This window comes from Lacerta agilis, chromosome 6 (genome assembly GCF_009819535.1).
Source record: "Lacerta agilis isolate rLacAgi1 chromosome 6, rLacAgi1.pri, whole genome shotgun sequence".
Classification (NCBI taxonomy): Eukaryota; Metazoa; Chordata; class Lepidosauria; order Squamata; family Lacertidae; genus Lacerta; species Lacerta agilis.
In genome coordinates this window covers 54,954,147-54,973,009 of record NC_046317.1, presented here as the reverse complement: position 1 = coordinate 54,973,009, position 18,863 = coordinate 54,954,147, and the positions used below count along the sequence as shown (strand labels likewise).

General features: G+C 42.0%; 1 protein-coding gene across 6 annotated transcripts in view; it reads right to left on the bottom strand.

Moving 5' to 3' along the window:
* Positions 1-6,207: 6,207 nt before the first annotated feature.
* The window catches only part of NFASC (neurofascin), a 160,651-nt gene continuing 147,995 nt past the window's right edge, over positions 6,208-18,863 (bottom strand). For 4 of the 6 annotated variants that reach the window (XM_033152782.1, XM_033152783.1, XM_033152787.1 and 1 more), the window contains 2 exons: positions 16,893-16,962; positions 6,208-8,029 (listed from right to left, as the gene is read on the bottom strand). In XM_033152782.1, coding sequence (XP_033008673.1) covers positions 7,798-8,029; positions 16,893-16,962 — 302 coding nt within the window. In that variant the 3' untranslated portion in view covers positions 6,208-7,797. Of the gene's footprint in view, positions 8,030-12,326; positions 12,339-16,892; positions 16,963-18,863 lie in introns of all 6 variants that reach the window. The other 2 variants (XM_033152781.1, XM_033152785.1) reach the window with 1 other exon arrangement.

Sequence of the window (18,863 nt, the reverse complement as noted above, 5' to 3'; positions counted from 1 at the left end):
CCATTAATATTACTAGCCAACTGACAGCAAATATACAGTTAACTTTAATTTCTTCCAACCTGGTGTTGATTTTGCCAACTGGGCTTAGTAAACCAGATGCTAAAAATAAATGACGTATAACTTTTCAGAGCATTTCCATTAGAAGCCACAAAACACTACATATGGCAGAACTGTTTGATGCAGATGCATACATAGTTACAAGAAAGCTAATATTGAAAGTGCTCTGTTTTATCACTCACATTTGATTTAACAGCTTTTTGGCTTCGAGCACTGCAGAAAACAGAAGAAAAAATAGTGAGCAAAACATACCAATATTTATGCCAGCACTGCTTTTTTTTTTTTGCATGTAAAAGTCAGCCATTTTGCATGTGAAATTTGCTAAGAAAGCATTTGCCCGTGAAAACATCTCTGCCAGCTATTTATTTAGTCTTTGTTGCTCCTTTTCAAAAAGAACGTCTTTGGCTATTTTCAGCAATGATAGCTACAGCCTGATCCTCAAGAGCCCTGTGTTCAGTGATATGAATAAGGAACTGATCTATCTAACCATTTCAAGTTCCAGCTACCAACCTAGCTGTGGGGCCATTCTTCCTCTCTTGCGTAGGAGACAAATGAATGTCGTACTTGGCATCTCTTCTGAACAATATTTTTATTATGTTTAGTGTTCTCTATACAAAAAGAAAATCAGTTTTCTTTACAGTGATTCAAAAACATTTCTGAATATTTTGGCCTTTTTCAAATCGCTCATGCAGTCCATATATTAAACATGTCTCCGTAGTCTGTAAAGCTACTCACTGTAAATCATTCTTTACAGTCTCAGATATGCATTCATCTATTGGAAAGCAGATTAACACAGAATGTCCTTTTTTATTTGTTTAAAAAGAAGGCAAATAATTACATATAATGTATTGGAGCAATGGGGAGAACTTTAAGGAATGGTGTGTGTGAGTGTGGATATTTACAAATTAAAAACGAACAAAACAAACAGAAAGCAGTACAATAATTTGTTGGTGGTGTTTGAAACCTCCATAGTGCAAAGGGTGGTCTCTCCGCTTTCATCAGTTCAACACGAGGGGGTGGGGGCCCAAGACTGCCTTCTGACATCACGATCATACCATGAAATTTGCTTGAAAGGGACAGATCAAGAGAGAGGCACTCCTGGGTTGAATGGAGAGCCACATGACATTCTGGATTTCTTACTATCAGAAAAGTCTTGCTGGCTCTTCTTATTTAAGATGAGCTGCAATGCGTAAAAGAAAATGGATTTCACATTTTATTACTATCATTATTATTATTATTGCTTAGCTGAAGACTTTTGACGCTAGCATAGAATTAAGCCTGGTGCAAGGCATGCTTCCTTTATAGGTCAAAGTCAATATTCCACATTTCACATTCTCTACATTCCGGGAAGTGAAAGTAAGGTTTGTTTTCTTTCCTGCAGCTGCTATAGCTGGGATGAGGGGAAAGGCCGCAATAGGTCATTATGAGTCAGGTGAAACACGTAAACAAGAAGCTGAGCCCTAATGGAAATCAATGACTGGCACTCTCCTCGGATATTCCTGACAGGTAGCAGGGTTGTATCTTGTTTAGACACATGAATCCAGGTCATTATAGGCAGATCGATGGCAGGGGTCAGGACTCTGTTATGCTAGTTGACCTGTGGGTCACTTCTACAGGGTGGTAATTGAGTGGAAAGACAATGTCAGTATTGTCCAAGATCATGTTTCCTTTGCTGTAATTGTAGCATCACCAGCACATAAGGCAGAGTCTGTTTCTCCCCTACTCTAATGTTCCACAGAAGGTGAAGGTGTTCATTTTACTTCCAAACTGCCACACACAAAATAAGCCATGGATATTGCCTCCTCTTTGAACTTGCTGGCTCAACTTAACAACAGTGAAGGCAGGCAACAACATCTGGAACTGGCTGCAATTTCCCCAAAACATGAAGCATCTGCATAACAGACACATGGGTCAGATCTTTATTTGTAAAGTTAAAAATGGAAATAAACCTATTATAGTTTTCAACACAAGCCATGAATGGTATAATGGGTGACTGAGTGGCATAGCTGATGTGGTTACATGAGTCAACATCTCAATAACCTCTGGAGTCAGGAACAGGAAACTGTTCAAAATGTCAGAAGTCACTACATCTGGCTGGTATGCAGGATGAGCATAGGGGAACAGGTTCCATGTCTGCTGTGATAAGTTGGCAGTGTGCTCTTTCAATAGTCCTACGATTAGAATAAGGATGGGGAATCTGTGACCATCCAGACGTTGGGCTCCAACTCCTATCAGCTTCAACCAGTGTGCCCAATGGTCAAGGATGATGGACGTTGTTGTGGTCCATCATATGAAGGGCCACAGGTTCCCTATCCCTGTATCTCAGCAGCCTTTGTAGTCAAGAAGACTATAGATGATGTTTCAACAATGGCTGCCTACTTCTCTGACTGTGTTGCTTGCACCACACTTAATTCTTGAAGTGGAACAAGTCAGTGAAGATTTGTTCAGATTGTTAGTCTCTTGGATGGGGCTAAGAGGACTGCTAAAGGCAATTCCACAGGAAAATGCTTGTCTCCTAGCATCATGAATATTATGTTGCAGAATTGGACCTGCTATCAAGTGTAAGACAGGAGCAAGAGCAGAATTCAAATTAGATGGATGGATTTCTCTCTCTCTCTAGTTCACTCTCTCTTTAGCCTATGCAATCAGGTCTTCTGATGCAGTCAACTATCAAACTGCCACCAAAATCAATGAGCACCCTATGGTATTTGAAACCTTGTGTCTTGCCCCTAGCTTAACAAAGCCTGCTCCATCCCTCTCAAATATTTTATCCCATCTGAGTGCTAAGTAGGTCCAACACCCATTAGCTTCCAATATCAAATGGCATCAGGTGTGTTCACAGTGGCATGGCAGTATGCCTCTGAAAACTTAACTAAAAGTAGTATCTACAACACAATATGCATTGTGCCTGGTTTCATAGTTGCATTTAACAATAGTCTTAGATGTTATTTTATTGTAAACGCCTTGCTGTTGATGGAAGCTACCTCAACAACTGTGCATGAGACAGAGATATAAACCTTTTCAATAAAATACAATAAAATCTACTTATGGTTGTCTGTTCTATAGCAGTGGTTAAAGAAGCTGTCAATGCATGCCACATTTTGTCCATTGTTTGGTTTCCCTCAATTCTCAGCAACGGTAAGAGCCTTTCCAGCTGATCTCTTTTCATTTTGCATAAAAGCATTTGCTGCTCATTTGTTCAGACTCCCAGATGTTGTTGTTTTCAAGGTAGAACTCTGTATAGGAATGTTGCATATTCTCAGCACTCAAATTGTATTTTAAAACTGGGAAATGCAATCTTTCTCCTGGGTAGCATGCAATGTGTAATTCTTAGTGTTGTGTGGAATGTGGCTAGTCAGGAGTGGCAGCTTGGCTCCACAACCATGGGTGCCTGGGGCCATGGGTGCCATGCAGTGTGCGTGGCCCTGGCACCTAAATTTGTGGGTGTCCAGTCCCTTCATGGGGAATTTTGTGGGTGTCCAAGCACCCAGGACCCCAGGGAGTTGGCACCTATGTGAATGGTGGAAGAGCTGAGCATCTACTGGGTAGTGGGATACATGATTAGTGGGGACAGCCATCTCCTCACACTCACCAATTTGTGATATTTTCAAATTATGTCATTCTTCCAGTGCTCGGGAGTCCTTTGGAAGCACAGGAATATCCCCATAGTCCAAGGAGTGGGGAAACTTTGGCCCTCCAGATGCTGCCTAACTACAACTCCCATCGACCCTAACAAGCATGGCTCATTGCCAGGGGTTATGGGAGTTGTAGTTCAGCAGCATCTGGCAGGCCCAAGGTTCTCTACATCTGCAGTAGCCCCTTAAAGGACATACAGCAGCAGATGTACCCCTCCCGCTGCCTCTGTAGTAATGTCCCAGCAGTTTGTGCCGTTTTCTTCTTTGAATGCAGTGTGCTCTTGCATTGGAGCCCATAGATTCCAAAGTTAAGAAAAAGCAGTGAGCACACACGTAACTCTCCCTTGCAGCTGAGGTCGCCTTCCCCACCCAGAGGATGGGGTAGCGTACTACTCATACTGGACTGGGGATAGGCTGAGTACCTTGCTGCAGGAAAAAAGTCCAGGCTTCTAATAATTCAGAAAGGCTTCCTTAGCTTGTCTAAACCCATCTCAATACACATCCTTAAATGGCTCCAGGGCAGGGGTGAGCAATTTGCTCTCTACTGGGAAAACCATACCCGCATTTATACAAGGGCGCCCACAGAGAATACAACAAGGAATGAGTTACTGGTAGTTCAATGACTTTTCAGGGAAGGAACCTATTTAGTTGATTTATTCCTTATGAAAGAATTCAAGCCTGATAAAGAAACATCTCACCAAGTGTTCTTGGCTTTTATTTCTGTTACTTTATACAGGGCTTTAATAATAAGATATGTAGCTTCTGAACTCATCTCTCATCTCTTTAAACACAAATCCATTCCTGAGGTAAGTATACTGACTGTAATGGCAAATGCTAACAATATTTTGTCAACTGTTAAGTTACACTTATTCTTCCTGTTGCAGTTAAAGGAAAGCAAATGGACTGTTGCTGGAGCAGGTTTTGCAAATAGCATTGCACGCAGAACCCTGTCAGATCTGGTTTCAGAACTGAACTGCCCTCTGAAAGAACACAGAGCCATTTAATGTTTTTGTTAAAATTCAGTCTTTCCCCAGCTTTCATCAAACTCCTGCAATGCATCTCTACATCCACTAAACATTAGCCCACCCGCTTAGCCACAATATTTTTCAACAGATGGTATGAGGGAGGCCTGGGAGGAAAAAACACATGCACACACAAGAGGTCTGGTGCACAGAATAGGATTACAGGCACTGCTTGGGTACGTATGATACACTAAATTTGGTTGTTTTTAAAATGTCTCATATAAACCTGGCTACATATGCCTGGTTTTATCTTGTGACTTGTAGATAGGCCAAAGTTAGCCAGGTCCATCTATATGGGAATGCTGCCTTAAGTCTAGGGACAGTATACATAATGCTAGAAATTTGTAGTTTGTGGGCTGGACTGGAAAACATGTGTGTAGCATTTTGGGAGGTGCCACTTTCAGTGGTGCCACTGCGCAAACAGTTAAAGTCCAAATGCATGCAAGGTGCATTTAGTAGTGTTGCGGTATGTTCTCAGTGGTAGTGCATGTTTTCTTGTGAAAGGTCCCAAGTTACGTCCCTGCCACCACCAGAGAGGGTGAACCTGTGGTCACCCAGCCATTTGGTGCCAACTCCCATCCACTCCAGCTAGCATGGCCAATGGTTGGGGTGACAGGGGTTGCAGTCCAGCGACATCTAGAGACCACAGGCTCCCTATCTCAATGTTAGAATTAGGGGATCCTTCTAATTTGATCAAATCAAAGTAAAAAAATGGACAAATCCGCCAGGGGAGTAATTAAGCATGCAAAACTATAGGGCCAGGAGATAGATTTACTGTACCACTAACAGATTGTAGCCTGTTTAAGGAGTGGCTTGGAACAGTATCCCCAAGCCACAACCTTTCTTTGCCTGGCTTGACTCACAGCACAAACTTCCCTGGGTTGGTGACAGTTTTCTTGCATTTGAGATATCATTTAGCTGATTTCTTCTTAAGTCTCGACATCTCCCAGCCTCTTACTGAAAACATTAAACCTCATTTCTGCATTCTATACCCATGGGCGTAGCCATGGTTTTTGTTTTTTTTTGGGGGGGGGCAGAACTGAGTTATCTGTGGCGCGATTGGTCAGTTAGTTAAGTATTTTTATTTATTTACTTTTTGGAGAGGGGGTGGCTAGCTGCCCTTTGCAGCTATGCCCATTCATTAGAAACATCCTTGTTAGCAAAGCTACCTTTCAGGCAAGCCAGTTCAGCCATGTCACAACTATTTCCATTTCAGAATGATGCTGAAACATCTATTGAAGTTTCCCCTAAATGTTATTTTACAGCTGCGAAACTGCCGGAGACAAATCTCTCTCTTTAAATACTTTTGGCTTTGAAAGTGCAGGGAGTGAAGAGAATACATACTGCATTCCATAAATACTGTATATTACGGGGTGGGGGTGGGGAACACCTCTACTTTCTACGATGACCCATGCTTTCTCAACTGACCAAACTGAAGCTTCCTTATTTGTACTGCATCAACAGATTACAGACCATCACACCAGGGGCTTAAGCTACGGGTAAATATTCATAGTTTATTAAGCTTCAGGGAAAGCATGAAGCTGTTTAAGGCATATATGGAAGAACAGTGTCACAACAGAATCTGTATCTGAGGAAAACAGGTTTGCTGCGTGTTAGCAAGTTAGCTTGAGTGCCTTTGATGTGTAACTAACAAGATAGTGTGAGCTCCATGCTGCTGCTTACTTAAGTACTGGAAAAAGCCTCTTTTGGGCTAATTGAGGCCCCTGCATGTGTCAGAGAGGCTTTTACCTTGAAAGCAAAAAAAGAAAAAGGGAAAAAAAGAAAGAAGTAACCCTGACTGATATGCAAATGATAGGAACAATGGAAAGATGAATCAGGGTGGATTCTGAGTGCCTTTGTACTTTTGCATCAAACATATAAGGAATGGAAATCCCTGAACTTTTCACAGAAGTGGCTGGCGGGTTTAATGCCAGGCTAGTTTATTCTTAGTAGGTACCATTCTTTTTTGGTTAGCGGTAGGAAAGCATAGACTGGTTTCTCTTCCCTGGTCACCCTTCCTCCCTTTCCTGCTACATGCAGGTTCACGGAATGGCCATTAACACCACATGTGAGCCTAGGGAGGAATGACTACTTTCAGCAAGAATGGACAACAACCCCCAACCCCAATAATTTATCCAGGAAAACAATAACCCAATTATGTTTTCCTACCCTGGATTAGCAGAAAGATGCAACTGTTTCCATTTAACTCTTTCTTTGGAGAAAGATGCTAAATAGCATGGGCAGAGGGAAGAAAACCTTGCCTCGGTGACACCTGCATCAGAACCAATACTTGTATAGCACTAACTGAGATCACAGACAGTTTGGGTCAATGCAACAAGTACCCCCCTCCCCATGCGCATAGCTTCCACACTGAAGCCCAATATAGTACCATTTCTTCTTATAGGAAGGAATATCCTGCACCTTGCTCGGTGAGGATTATTAAGCCAGAGCCTGGCTGCAATGATCTCCGACAGAAATAAACTGCCATCAAGGTTCCTGTTAATAAAACAGCCTCGTTTTTACCAGTAGCCGATTCCGCAATGTGGTTTCATGCTGCTTTTACCGGGGGATTATACTCTCATCTCCACCCCTCTCACTCCAGATTTCCCCCATGTTTGGGCATTTCTTTTTCTGAGAATAACTTTGAAGCCTTTTAAAAAAACACAACAACCAAAAATAAAATCAAAATCAAAAATCAGCTGTGTACATTATTAATGAAAGGAGTTGCATTATCTCACAAATTAGACATAGGGGGTATAGAGGGGTGTTTATTTCAGTTTGAGTTCTGAAGCCTGGGGTGTAGAATCTGTGCATCCTGCTCTTCTACTGGTCTCTTGTGGGTCAGCTCAGATTTCAGCTGCAGTAAGATTGCTTCGGCAGCCGGTGCATCGATGCCATTTGCTTTGTTTGCGAAAGAGATGGTGGCCCTGGTGACCACCTGGTCGGGTTTTTGTTTGCTCTCTGTGGTCCTACCCTAGTTGCTTTCTGTTGATGGTGACTTTGCCGACCCACATGGGCTATATGTCTTCTTCTTGCTGCTGCTGCTGCTGCTGCTGTTGTTGTTGTTGTTTCAGTGTATTGCGTTATGCCAAGGAATAGATAGCATTAACTGGTGATGTGGCTTCTGAACTCTCATTGCCTTCTGTCTCATCTTTGTCCTTCTTGACTGTGTACTGGCCAATAAAGGAGCCGTCCTCATTGAACTGCCCTTCGCCTCCTTCGCCATAGTCCACCAAGCTGTCGTCACTTTCTTGTTGCTTTATCGTGCCATCTAAAGAGGTCTGACTGCCCTGCAGCGGCTTGTTGTCTTCATCACTAGCATCAAAAGGAAAAGAAGTGCCATCAGTAGTGGGAAGCAATGGCTTTAAAGGGACAGGATCACTGTAAACATATGAAACTGGTTTTGTCCAGGCGGTTGTACTTCAGAAGGCAAGCACAGTGCAGGAAGATCTGGGAAACACAGCTCCAAGCAGCTTTTTGCAAATTACCAATGAAATCTTTGCCAGTGCAAAGCTATTCAGGTGCAAAGGATAGTATTTTCCCAATAACCTAAATAAATTAGGAGGGAGTCTCTTCTTCAAAGGACTGTGATGGTGGAAGCCTGGCCACAACTGCAAAGTAAATAAACCATGTAGGAACTCTGAGCTTTTCAGTTATATTAAGCCACAGTCCCATCAAATTCTAGTTTCTTCTAGTAAAAATAGTTTTCTGGTACACTAAAAGCTTAACAAATCTGTTATGGCGTGAGCTTTCATGGACTGTAGTCCACTTCATCAGTTGCATGAAGTGCTATCCTGAGTTGCAGGCATGCATTGTATAACACACACATGGTGGCGGGAGGGGACTGAACAGTAAGAGAAGGAAATGAAATGCCGAAAAGTACAGATGGTGATAATTGTGTATTTAACAGTAATTATCACAAAATTATCCGCCATTCACAAAATACGATTGAGTTGGTAACACACCCATCCTGTCACCGATAAGCTAAATAACACATGTGTGTTGAAAAATGCATTGTCCCTATTTAATCCACAAATTATAGCACTGAACTCCTGATTTATTGTGATTCAGTGGTTTTTAAGGTTAATTATAGAATTCTCTAGGTCCCAAGCACAATGGACTTTTAAGAATTACACTACATAGTAATTGGCTCACCAATGACAGCGTGGCAGGATATCAACTCAACTGGTTTTTGTGAGGCTGCTGTTAAATAAATAATATTTACGTCTGGTTTTTTTCTGCATTTCATTTCCTCCTGATCTCACTGTTTATATCCCCCCTACTCCATGTGTATCTTAGATTAAGACTTTGTGCATCTGATGAAGTGGGCTATATTCCATGAAACTTACACTGTAATAAATATGTTAATGTTTAAGGTACCACAAATCTCTTCAAAGAGACTCTAAATAAGAAAGAGGTAAAGAGACTCCTGACCGTTAAGTCCAGTCGCGGACAACTCTGAAGTTGTGGTATTCATCTCACTTTACTGGCCGAGGAAGCCGGCGTACAGCTTCCGGGTCATGTGGCCAGCATGACTAAGCCACTTCTGGCGAACCAGAGCAGCACACGGAAATGCCTGTTTACCCTTCCCATTGGAGTGGTACCTATTTATCTACTTGCACTTTGACGTGCTTTTGAACTGCTAGATTGGCAGGAACAGGGACCGAATAACGGGAGCTCACCCTGTTGCAGGGATTCGAACCGCCAACCTTCTGATCGGCAAGCCCAAGAGGCTCAGTGGTTTAGACCCACAGCGCCACCCATGTCTCAGATCAAAGAGACTCTAGGTGTTGGCAATAGTTGTGTTGAGGATCAGCCATTTAGAAGGCAGCTGAGCGGTTCTAATTCAATCGGAATTGGACGTAATATATTTAAGTGCCATTTTGGCTATTTTTAATTTACTCTTAACTATGCAACTTTTGAAAATGACACCTTTAAAATGGCACTTCTACACTTAGCAGGGGAGTTACATGCCCTTTTTGTAAGGGGAATTTCTGACCTGCAAATATGCATATTTTATTACATTACAGAAAGTCCCACAAATAGTACTAGTTTTTGCTTTTGCAGTCTTGTTAGCCCCAAGTTGTTGGGGACTCAAGAACAACCTTCTGCAGAATTCATGAGGCTGGCTTAACAATACTGGAGCTTTCAAAAAAGAAAAGAAAAAAGAGGTTCAGGTAACTTCATAGAGAAAACGGTCCTATCACTGGATGCTAGCCATAATGAACCTTCTATGTTTAGAGGCAGAACCTCTCTACCCAATACAGAAAAAGAATCAAGGGACATTTATCTCTGTTATGGCCTGCTTGCATGCTTGCCAGGGAGGCATGTGGCTAGTCAGTGTTAAACAAAATATTGTGCTGGAACCATTGGGACATTCTAAAAGGGATGTCTGTATACCCACATGTGCAGGAATTCATGCATTGGGCTCTGCCAAGAACAAAAGATTAAACTGCCAGGAACAGGAGACTCTGCAGATCAATGGGGGACTGTTTTAGGGATCTGGCATCTTCATCACCTGCCAACCTGAGTCCATCTGTACCTCCTTCTGCCCCTTCCCCTTGAAGGGAAGAGTCTGGACTCTGGACCATGTCATCAAGTGTCATAGAAGAGACAGTTATGTATATCCCCATATATGCCTATTGTAACTGTAACATCATGTGCATTTCAACTGTAAATTGTTTTGGGAGCCAATCTTGACTTAAAAGAAGGGTGCATAATCAATAAATAAATAGCCATTTCCTTGTCATATCTTATGAGGCTCATCTTTTCACCCTAACACAGAAAAAGACTATTTAAGGTTTTGTGTTGTAGTTTTGTTTTGCCATAATAATTATCTGGTTTTGCCATAATAATTATCTGGTAAGATAAAACACGTAGCCCACCATTCTGCCAGACAGTGGCCACTACAAGCATAAATAACAGAACAAGTGGTGTCATCATTCCTCCTGGTCTTGTTCAAAACTTGCAAAACTGTCAAACAGAAGGTAGCCTGTCATAGCTCTCTACGGGCTCAAAAACGTATTCCTTCTGCAGGTGTCTAGAATTATGAGAAGAGTGCCTATTTGACTGCCATATATGGCTGGCAGCTTGTGCTCCCTTTGATGGGTCACAATTGTAAACAGGCCTGCTAAAGATATTAACGCCCTCAATGAAGTTTGCGGTCTCCATTCACAACATTGGACATCACTTGCCATGGTGAGTCATATAGATCAGTTGGCCTTGGTTCTTTCAAACCAGCTGCCTGTTGGTTCTGGGGAGCTTTTTTACAAGCTCTACACTATTTATTGCTAAAAGTGAAATTCCTACTTTTCTTTTCCATCTGGAGGGACTTGGTGCTATTTTTGCACATCTAGCAGAAACATAAAAGCCCGTATTTTGCAAGCATGGTTTCATCTGGTCACCATACGCAAATGTGCACATTAATTTCACAACCAGTGCCTTTGAAGGTAACTTTACTAGTGGCAATATAAGGAGGCAAAAAAACAAGAATGGCAGACCCAGGGCTCTTCATCTAAAATCTTCATTTTTCAAACCAAGAGAGTATGCAGATAAAATATATCCGGCATCATAATGTTCCCTTTGAGTCCCCCACCCCCACCCCCACCCCATTCCCAATATACTAGGCCAATGAAGTTTCTAAGATATTCCTGGCTGGTTTTGACCTTCTAAAGGCTACAGTCCAGAGAACTATACAGCTAATTCTGTGGGCCCAGTGGGGCTTTCGAGTTCCTTCCTCACTCCCCTCTCGTTAAAGAGCACTCCCTCACACAACAAGCCAAGTGGCTTTGCAGAGGGCTGCTGCTGAAAGGCAAAATGTAAAATAAATAAAAAAATAAATCTCTTGAGCCTTATTTAACCTAGCTCTCTGGATTGTAGGCCAAAGAAGACTGTTAACTTGGTTGCCTTGTTAGTGTGTTAGGTATATACAACTTTTAACACACAAACAACAGTTTACTTATTTTGTTAAATGGAAATATTGCAGCTTATTTAAAGTATTAAGGGACGCCTGACTCAGGCTGGTTCAGGAGCATCATGGTCAAGAGTTGCATATGTCAGAATGAATATTTTGGGTGTAGAAGATTTCTAGGGAATCTTCACTCTGAACTGATGCAAGGCCTCTGAAAGCTGCCGACTTTTTCTTCACCATGTTTCCGTTGTTTTACTGCCCAGCGTATGAAATCAGGCATTACCTTGTTTTCAAACCTCATAGGCACATAATACAAGTAGCTTACCTGAGCATATGGGGGCTACTCAAAACCGCAGCCCAGAAGACCCCTTTTCTTGTGAGTAATCTCCCTTTGAGTGCTGAACTAACCAATGGCTGTTGTTGCCACGGCTGAGTTAGTCACAGAAAAAGGGATGAAGCTGAGGCCACGCTAATTCAATTGGTTGTGTGTCGGCTCCAAATACATAGGCAGAATGCAACTCATTGGACACAAGGTGCCCGAAATTTCAAGGGAAGGAATAGTAAGTGAAACTTTAATGGTGTTAGATGAAGGTTGGTGGTGGAGAGGCAGGGAAAGGTGGTAGAGAATAAGGTGTGTTTCAGTGATGGAACTGCTGAAAGAAAAAGCTGTGTGCCAGACTTTGGGGCAGTCCACAGTCCTACCTTTCAAGAGACCTTCATGGTCCATGTAGAAAGACAAGGTGAAAAGGAGAAGAAAGAATGGGAATAAAACAGAGAGAGAAGCAGAAAGAGCCTGATCAGAGAGCAAAATTGTGAAGTATGCATTTCAGGGGGCAGTGCTGAGGGGGGAAAAATATCCACTGATTCCCCCCCCCCCCAGGAGCTGGCCACTTTATTGTTGTGCATACAAAATAAATTAAAAATAAATAAATAAATAAACCTGTTGTGCATACACACCAAAATATGTATCTAATGGATTCCAAAAGCAAGTGATTTGCAAATAAGCCCTAAAAAAATGAGATTTGCCCTCAAATCTGAGCCAGGGAGGGAGGGAGGGAGGGAGCACTAGTAGGGCAGAACATACAACCCCATATGGCTTCCTTTAAATGTGGTCCTGAAAGGCAGCTGAGCAGCCACTAGCCTGTGGTCTGTCATGCTGTTCCAATGATGTAATGTGCTACAAGCCCCTCTCAGAAAAGGCTGCCTTCAGGAAAGAAAGGAGCATGGTATTCGCTTGACCTTGGTAGAAATCAGGCAGCTCTGCATATGAAGGGGGGGGGGTGCTTCTAAGTTACATTTCCACTGCGCAGAGATTGTACCGGATGAGCAGATGGCAAGTGTCTTTTGGGAGGCAGGTATATATTGTGGTTTCAAAATGAGTGGACTGGAGGGGAAGGCACTCTTATTCCATATATTACAAAGGACACACAGGAGATTTGCCTATGCGTAGGGATGGGGGGTGGGGAATGAGTGAAACAGGAAAGAAACGCATTATGAAATGCATCTGCTCCTTTTCTGGTGGCTGTATTCAATGACCTCTGGGGCCCTGGAAGAATACGGAATTGATTAAGGCTCTATCAAGATAGGAATTCTGACTGTCATGTAGTAGATACTGCCGATGTCAGAAAACTGGCTAATATAAACCCACTTCCAAGTGTCATGAAATTGCTATCTGGGCTCACGTGAACCCACTTGCCAGCAGTCTGGGCTGTATGCAAGTGCTCCTAGTTTTTAACAGGCATTTGCCAATTCCTTGTACTCGCTATTGCTATATTTTACACAGGGGCCTTTAGTTTGGGATGCGTTGAAATCACCACTGCAACTGCAAATTCCTGACTGAGTAGAAAGCCCAGTAATGTTACCTGAAAATATATGGGGAGCAGGAAGGAGCAGCTTGGACCGGAACAGCGGGCCTGAAGTTTTAAAATTCTAGTTCTGATTTGCTTCTTTCTCTCTCTCTCAACCAAATCAGTTGGCATAGTAAGGCATGGTTACTGGAACAGAATGCTATTTAAGGACATGGGCTTCCAAACTTCTTAGCTTACAAGGAGACCATTATTCTGGCAGCAAAGTGGAAAGAAGTGACAGTATCTCTTTAATTACAGGCTGCAGTGATTGGAATGCAGTGTGCACAGGGCACTAAGGATGTGAAGGGTATGATGAAAGCATATTAGACATACTTCTATGAAGGTAGGAAGAGAAGCAATAAAGAAAGCATGTCAGCACATATCCTGTCCACCTTTCAAGCACTAATAGTAACTTTTCTCCTGGACTGCTTGATTCCTTGTGAATTTTAAGCAGCTAACCACTTAAGCCTTTGCTTCTGACTCCTTATGGGATGTGTCACTTTTCTAACACCCTGCATTAACACTCTGGTTAATTGTAAAAAGAAGAAGAAAAAAACCTGTGATTTTTATCTAGGGGGGGGGGAACAGTTGTTAAAGCACTGTGCCTTCAATGTGCCCAGCTTGCACATCATGAGTAATCATAGTTAATGGTTTACTGTGAATGCAAATATCACTCCTCTCCTCTAGACTAGGGGTGGGGATTTGGATCCAGACTGCAGGCCAGCTCTTTATCTTCCCCACTCCCCATGAGCAAGGTTTAACAGATAGATGAGGTCATGCAGTGCATGCTGCATAGAAGCCTCTACCGTCAGCTGTTGGGGCTACATTGCATGACTCTCTGTAAGCACTGACAATCAGCTGATTGTAAGGGCTTCAAAGTGTCACACACAGCTCTCTACAAGCATCACAAATGTTGAGGCTTATTATGAGCCAGGCACAGGGTTTTGTTGGTGCTGCTGACTGCGGGTGTCGACAAAGCTGTTCTTGACCCAGCGATGTCTTTACCTGCTCCACACCTGGTACCATTTATGACTTCTGGTGGAGGGCAGCTAGGTATGGCTTGGTCAAAACAACCTTGCAGGTAAAATGAGGTTTCCCACAGCTGCTCTAGACAGTGGGAGCAACAAGCCATGATCTCTGTCTCGGCATTGTGCCTGACTGGGAACTGTAGTTTGCTATGCTCAAACGAAGCATGGTTGGTAAGACAAATCTTGGCTCAACACCCTGGTTTGTTTGGAAACAAACCACAATCCCTACTTCAGACATAACTTTAACCCAGGTTTTAAGGTTTGTTACCCCTGCTGGCTACAAGGGACGAGTGAAACGGAAGCCTTCTGTGCATTTGATGGTTTAATGGATTACTGTGATGTGCAAATTCTGCCAATGTGTGTGCATGAGGAGCTTAATAACAAAGCTATGGCATGTAACACAGTGACTGCTTCTGCAAAATGAGCATTCAGTTATAAAATCAAAGTTCTTGATTGGTTACTTAATTCATGTTTTGTCCCGTTGCCATATTATTATAGCATTCGTCTCTTTATTTCCAATTTGTGCATTAAGAAAATTTCTTTCAGATTTATGCAGAATTCTAGACTAAACTTTTATTCTCACAATGGTTTTCTTGGACAAGAATTCGTGATTCTCAAATTCTCCTGATATGCTTCATCAACATACTTTCATTTATTCAATAAAGTAAGTAATGCCTGATAGGATAGTCAATTAACTACTGTTAAATATAGTTTTTATTCTGGGTTCATTAGCTTGGAGAGTTCATAATCATCAATCTAGTTTGGAATAATAAACTCACTAACAGAACTTTAGAATAGAATAGAGTGGAAACCAACCCACTACTTACATGAACAAGACAGTGCTTAAAGTTTCATGGGGTGACAAATTGGAGTGTAAACCAAATCCTCTAAATGTCTAGTTATGTTTGCAAATGCTCAGCCTTCAAATAACCCCTCCATTTTAGATTTGCTTATGTGGTTTTATTGCTGCAAGATGTATGCATGGTACTTCTTTCAAAGTTCTGCAGGGAACCGTTCAAGCAGCTTGCTATTCATGACACCAGTTCTTGCTCTTCATCATTTCAAATCAAGCCCTTTTGTATTTCTTTCAAATAATTCTGGAAACTCTGGAGGATTTCGTGGGAGCTCAGTTCAAAATTAACTATATCTGAGCAGAGGGTCTTACCATTAGGCAGGGTGAACCAACCACCTCAGGCAGTAAATTTGGGGTGTCATGAAAGGGCAACAAAGTGTCCATTATTTAGTTTGTTATTATTGTATCTTTACTGCCAGGAAGCAGGGAGAATTGATTGTGGGGTTTTCAGGTGCCAAAATAACTTGGCTGGCCTCATGAACTATACACCTTGACTTGGTGGTGGTACAACATTTGCTGTTCTGCCTCAGGCAGCAAAAGGTGTTGGGCTGGCTGAATCTGAGTAAATCATCCTGTTTGCTTAAAAGCACTAAGCAAGCACAGGTGTACAAAGAGCAGGTTTGCTCTAAGTCACATAGATTAACAAAACGCTAACAGTGTTACCTGTTTCAATGCCTTGGAAGCAAGGGGGAAACAAATGTAAAACTTGAACGCAGGACCCATCTGTGAACAGCCAAAGAAAACACCTTGCTTTGGGAAGCTGAGATAAAAAGTGGCTGATGTCCTTAAAAGGTTGCCTTTGAGTTTCATATAGGTCTGAAATCCTATAGAAAAGGATGGAATATGGAGCCCATCACAGGCTTTTGGAGAAAATGTGTTCATTTTTCTCTAGATACAGTCTGAGCAAGGTTGAGTTAACCTGTTTCTGGGCAGTGAATGCACTGAGCGTGAGGAGGGTAAGTTGCTCAAAAACCCTGAAGATGCCTCTCTGAATAATCTGGTGTGTGTGAGAGACCAAACAAATTGCTTCCATCTCTCCCATAGCATCTAGCTTTCTATCTACTGTGGTGATGCTAATGAACATTCTATTATCTTTCTGATCCACCATGTAGTGCAAATTTCCTGGGACTGTACCATTTCAGACTACACGTGAAGCACTGCGCATCGGAATGCCCCTGTCCCCACTATCTGCACATACAATACTAGCACAAACATAGGCTAGGACCTCTGTTCCTCATGTGCTAAGTTTCCAGAGAAATTTTGATGTGAGTAAAAAAAATACCTCTTATCTGCAGCCTGAAATGGTACAGATATAGGAATAGTATACCATGCAAGTTATCTGCATGTGGAGATCAACACCTTTTTCTTTTGCAGAGATCTCTGAGACATAATGGGAGAACAAAGGGTGGTAGAAAATGCACATTTATGGGAATGTGATATCTTGATGACTATTGAACTGACAAAGTTGCTCTTTGTAATGGGGGAGGGGGTAGAGGGCGGAAAACAAATGCCTGTCACACATGCCAAGAAGGAAACATACCTGTAATCAAACGACCCATTATCTACCTTCTGGTCATCAGGGTCCAGGGGTACATCTTTATTTTCTCGCACTGTGAATACATATGCAAATAAAAAAGAAGACACACACACCTTATTTTCATGTGTTCGAGGCTACAATCCTAAACACACTTGCTTCTGACTTGAGTGGGGACAGGTGAGCGATCCACCAAAACCTGATTCCAAAGCAGACTCTCACATTTTGATCTGGGCAAATCATGATTTCAGAATGAGGGCTGTGGGCCTGCTTCTGCTCTTTCGAAAGTGTTTCCTGATCCTTAAACTTGTAGAAATGGTTAATTCAGCCACCCTTGGCCTGAAGCAGCTAGTGTTTTGAATGCAATAGAATGCAAGTCCCTCTGGGAGCAATGGGATTTGATGATGCTCCATCATTCTCATGAAGAAATGTATGGGAAAAAACACTGCTGCCCCCAGGATTCACATGGACCCTTCACTTCTCTCAAACATTTTTTTTAATACCTTGCTGTTTGTGCATGGATGTTTCATTTTTTTAAAAAATCTACACTGAAATGGGATGGTGGGACTTAAGTCTCATCCCCATGTGGAACTGGATCAGATGTTAAGGTGTCCATCCATTCCTAGGTCTGAGGAAACCTGTTTAGGATTGTGCTGCTAGCCTACCAGCATCTGCAGTCTTGTAGGTGGTCAGGAATTTAGATTGAAAATGGATGAGAAGGATCTGAAGAAATAACTGACATTGAGGTGGTTTTGCTGTTGGCAAATGTATGTGCAAAGTCATTTTTGATCACTTCCATGCTTTTAATCTCCAAAATATAATACACATAAATCCCAGGCTGATTCAACTTCTCTTTCAAATCTTGTCCCCTGCCATTGAAGTAATCATTATTATTTCCTGCATCACAAATGCTTGTCTCAAAACTGTCACGCTAGTTGCATGCTGAACAGAGCGCAACAAATAAATTGATGTTACTATATTGTGAGTAGTAAGGGTAGCATTTCCTGTGCATATGGCATTTAGAATTGTTGGGAAATTGTCCCATGAGCTTAGAGCAAGACAAAATACAAGCTGATGTGCCTTATTTTTAGAACTGCTGCTCTAGTATTTATTTGGATGCAGTCCTTAAAAAGCCGACATTTGCCGACTACTATCATGCAGTGTGATATCCGGTAAATAATAAAACAGAAGAAAGTAGTAGTAAGAGATTATGGCGGGGAAGTGTTTCCTAAACCACAGCTATTGTAACGTACAAAGAATATTTCTTGGACTCTTAATATGACCATACTCGTCTTAACTGCATACCCTTGGGGCTAACAGAATACTCTTAACTGTGTTTTATAGAGATATTTAGCACTCTGCTATCATACTCTGAAACAAGCATTTCTAGACAGACCAAGCCAGGTATACTATTTTGCAACACGTGTGCACACGCACACTGGTTTGCCCTTAATTGACTAGAAGGTGGGATTGCTCCCTAAATACAGTGGCCAGATACACCAGACAACTTGGATTACAAGCCAACATGGCAAGCTTTTCAGTGCCATATGAGAACCTTCCTATTTATGCCAAGGCATTTTGGATTGTGTGGATGGCTTTTGGAACTGTATTCTATTCTTGCTTTTAGCTTCTTGAGTTTTTGTTCTCTCCTCTTGCGTTTTGTTACACTTATTTGTTGGTTTTAAATTGCATTTATACGTTGTGTGAATGAATTCTATTCACACTTTCGTACAGCACCTTGGAATCTTTTTTGATGAACAGTGGTTAAGACACCTTTGGAATAAATTAAAACCAACCAGTTTACCTTCATCCCAAAATCGCATAAACCCTTTCTACTGGCGAATGTATTCTTAAATTACCACACTTCCTTTATGCTTGAAGAAACCCACGAAAAAGTAAGTAATTTTTGCAAGGGACAGCGGGACAAGTGAAAGAAACACAAGTACATCTGCCAGCAAATAAAAAAAGGGGGGAGGA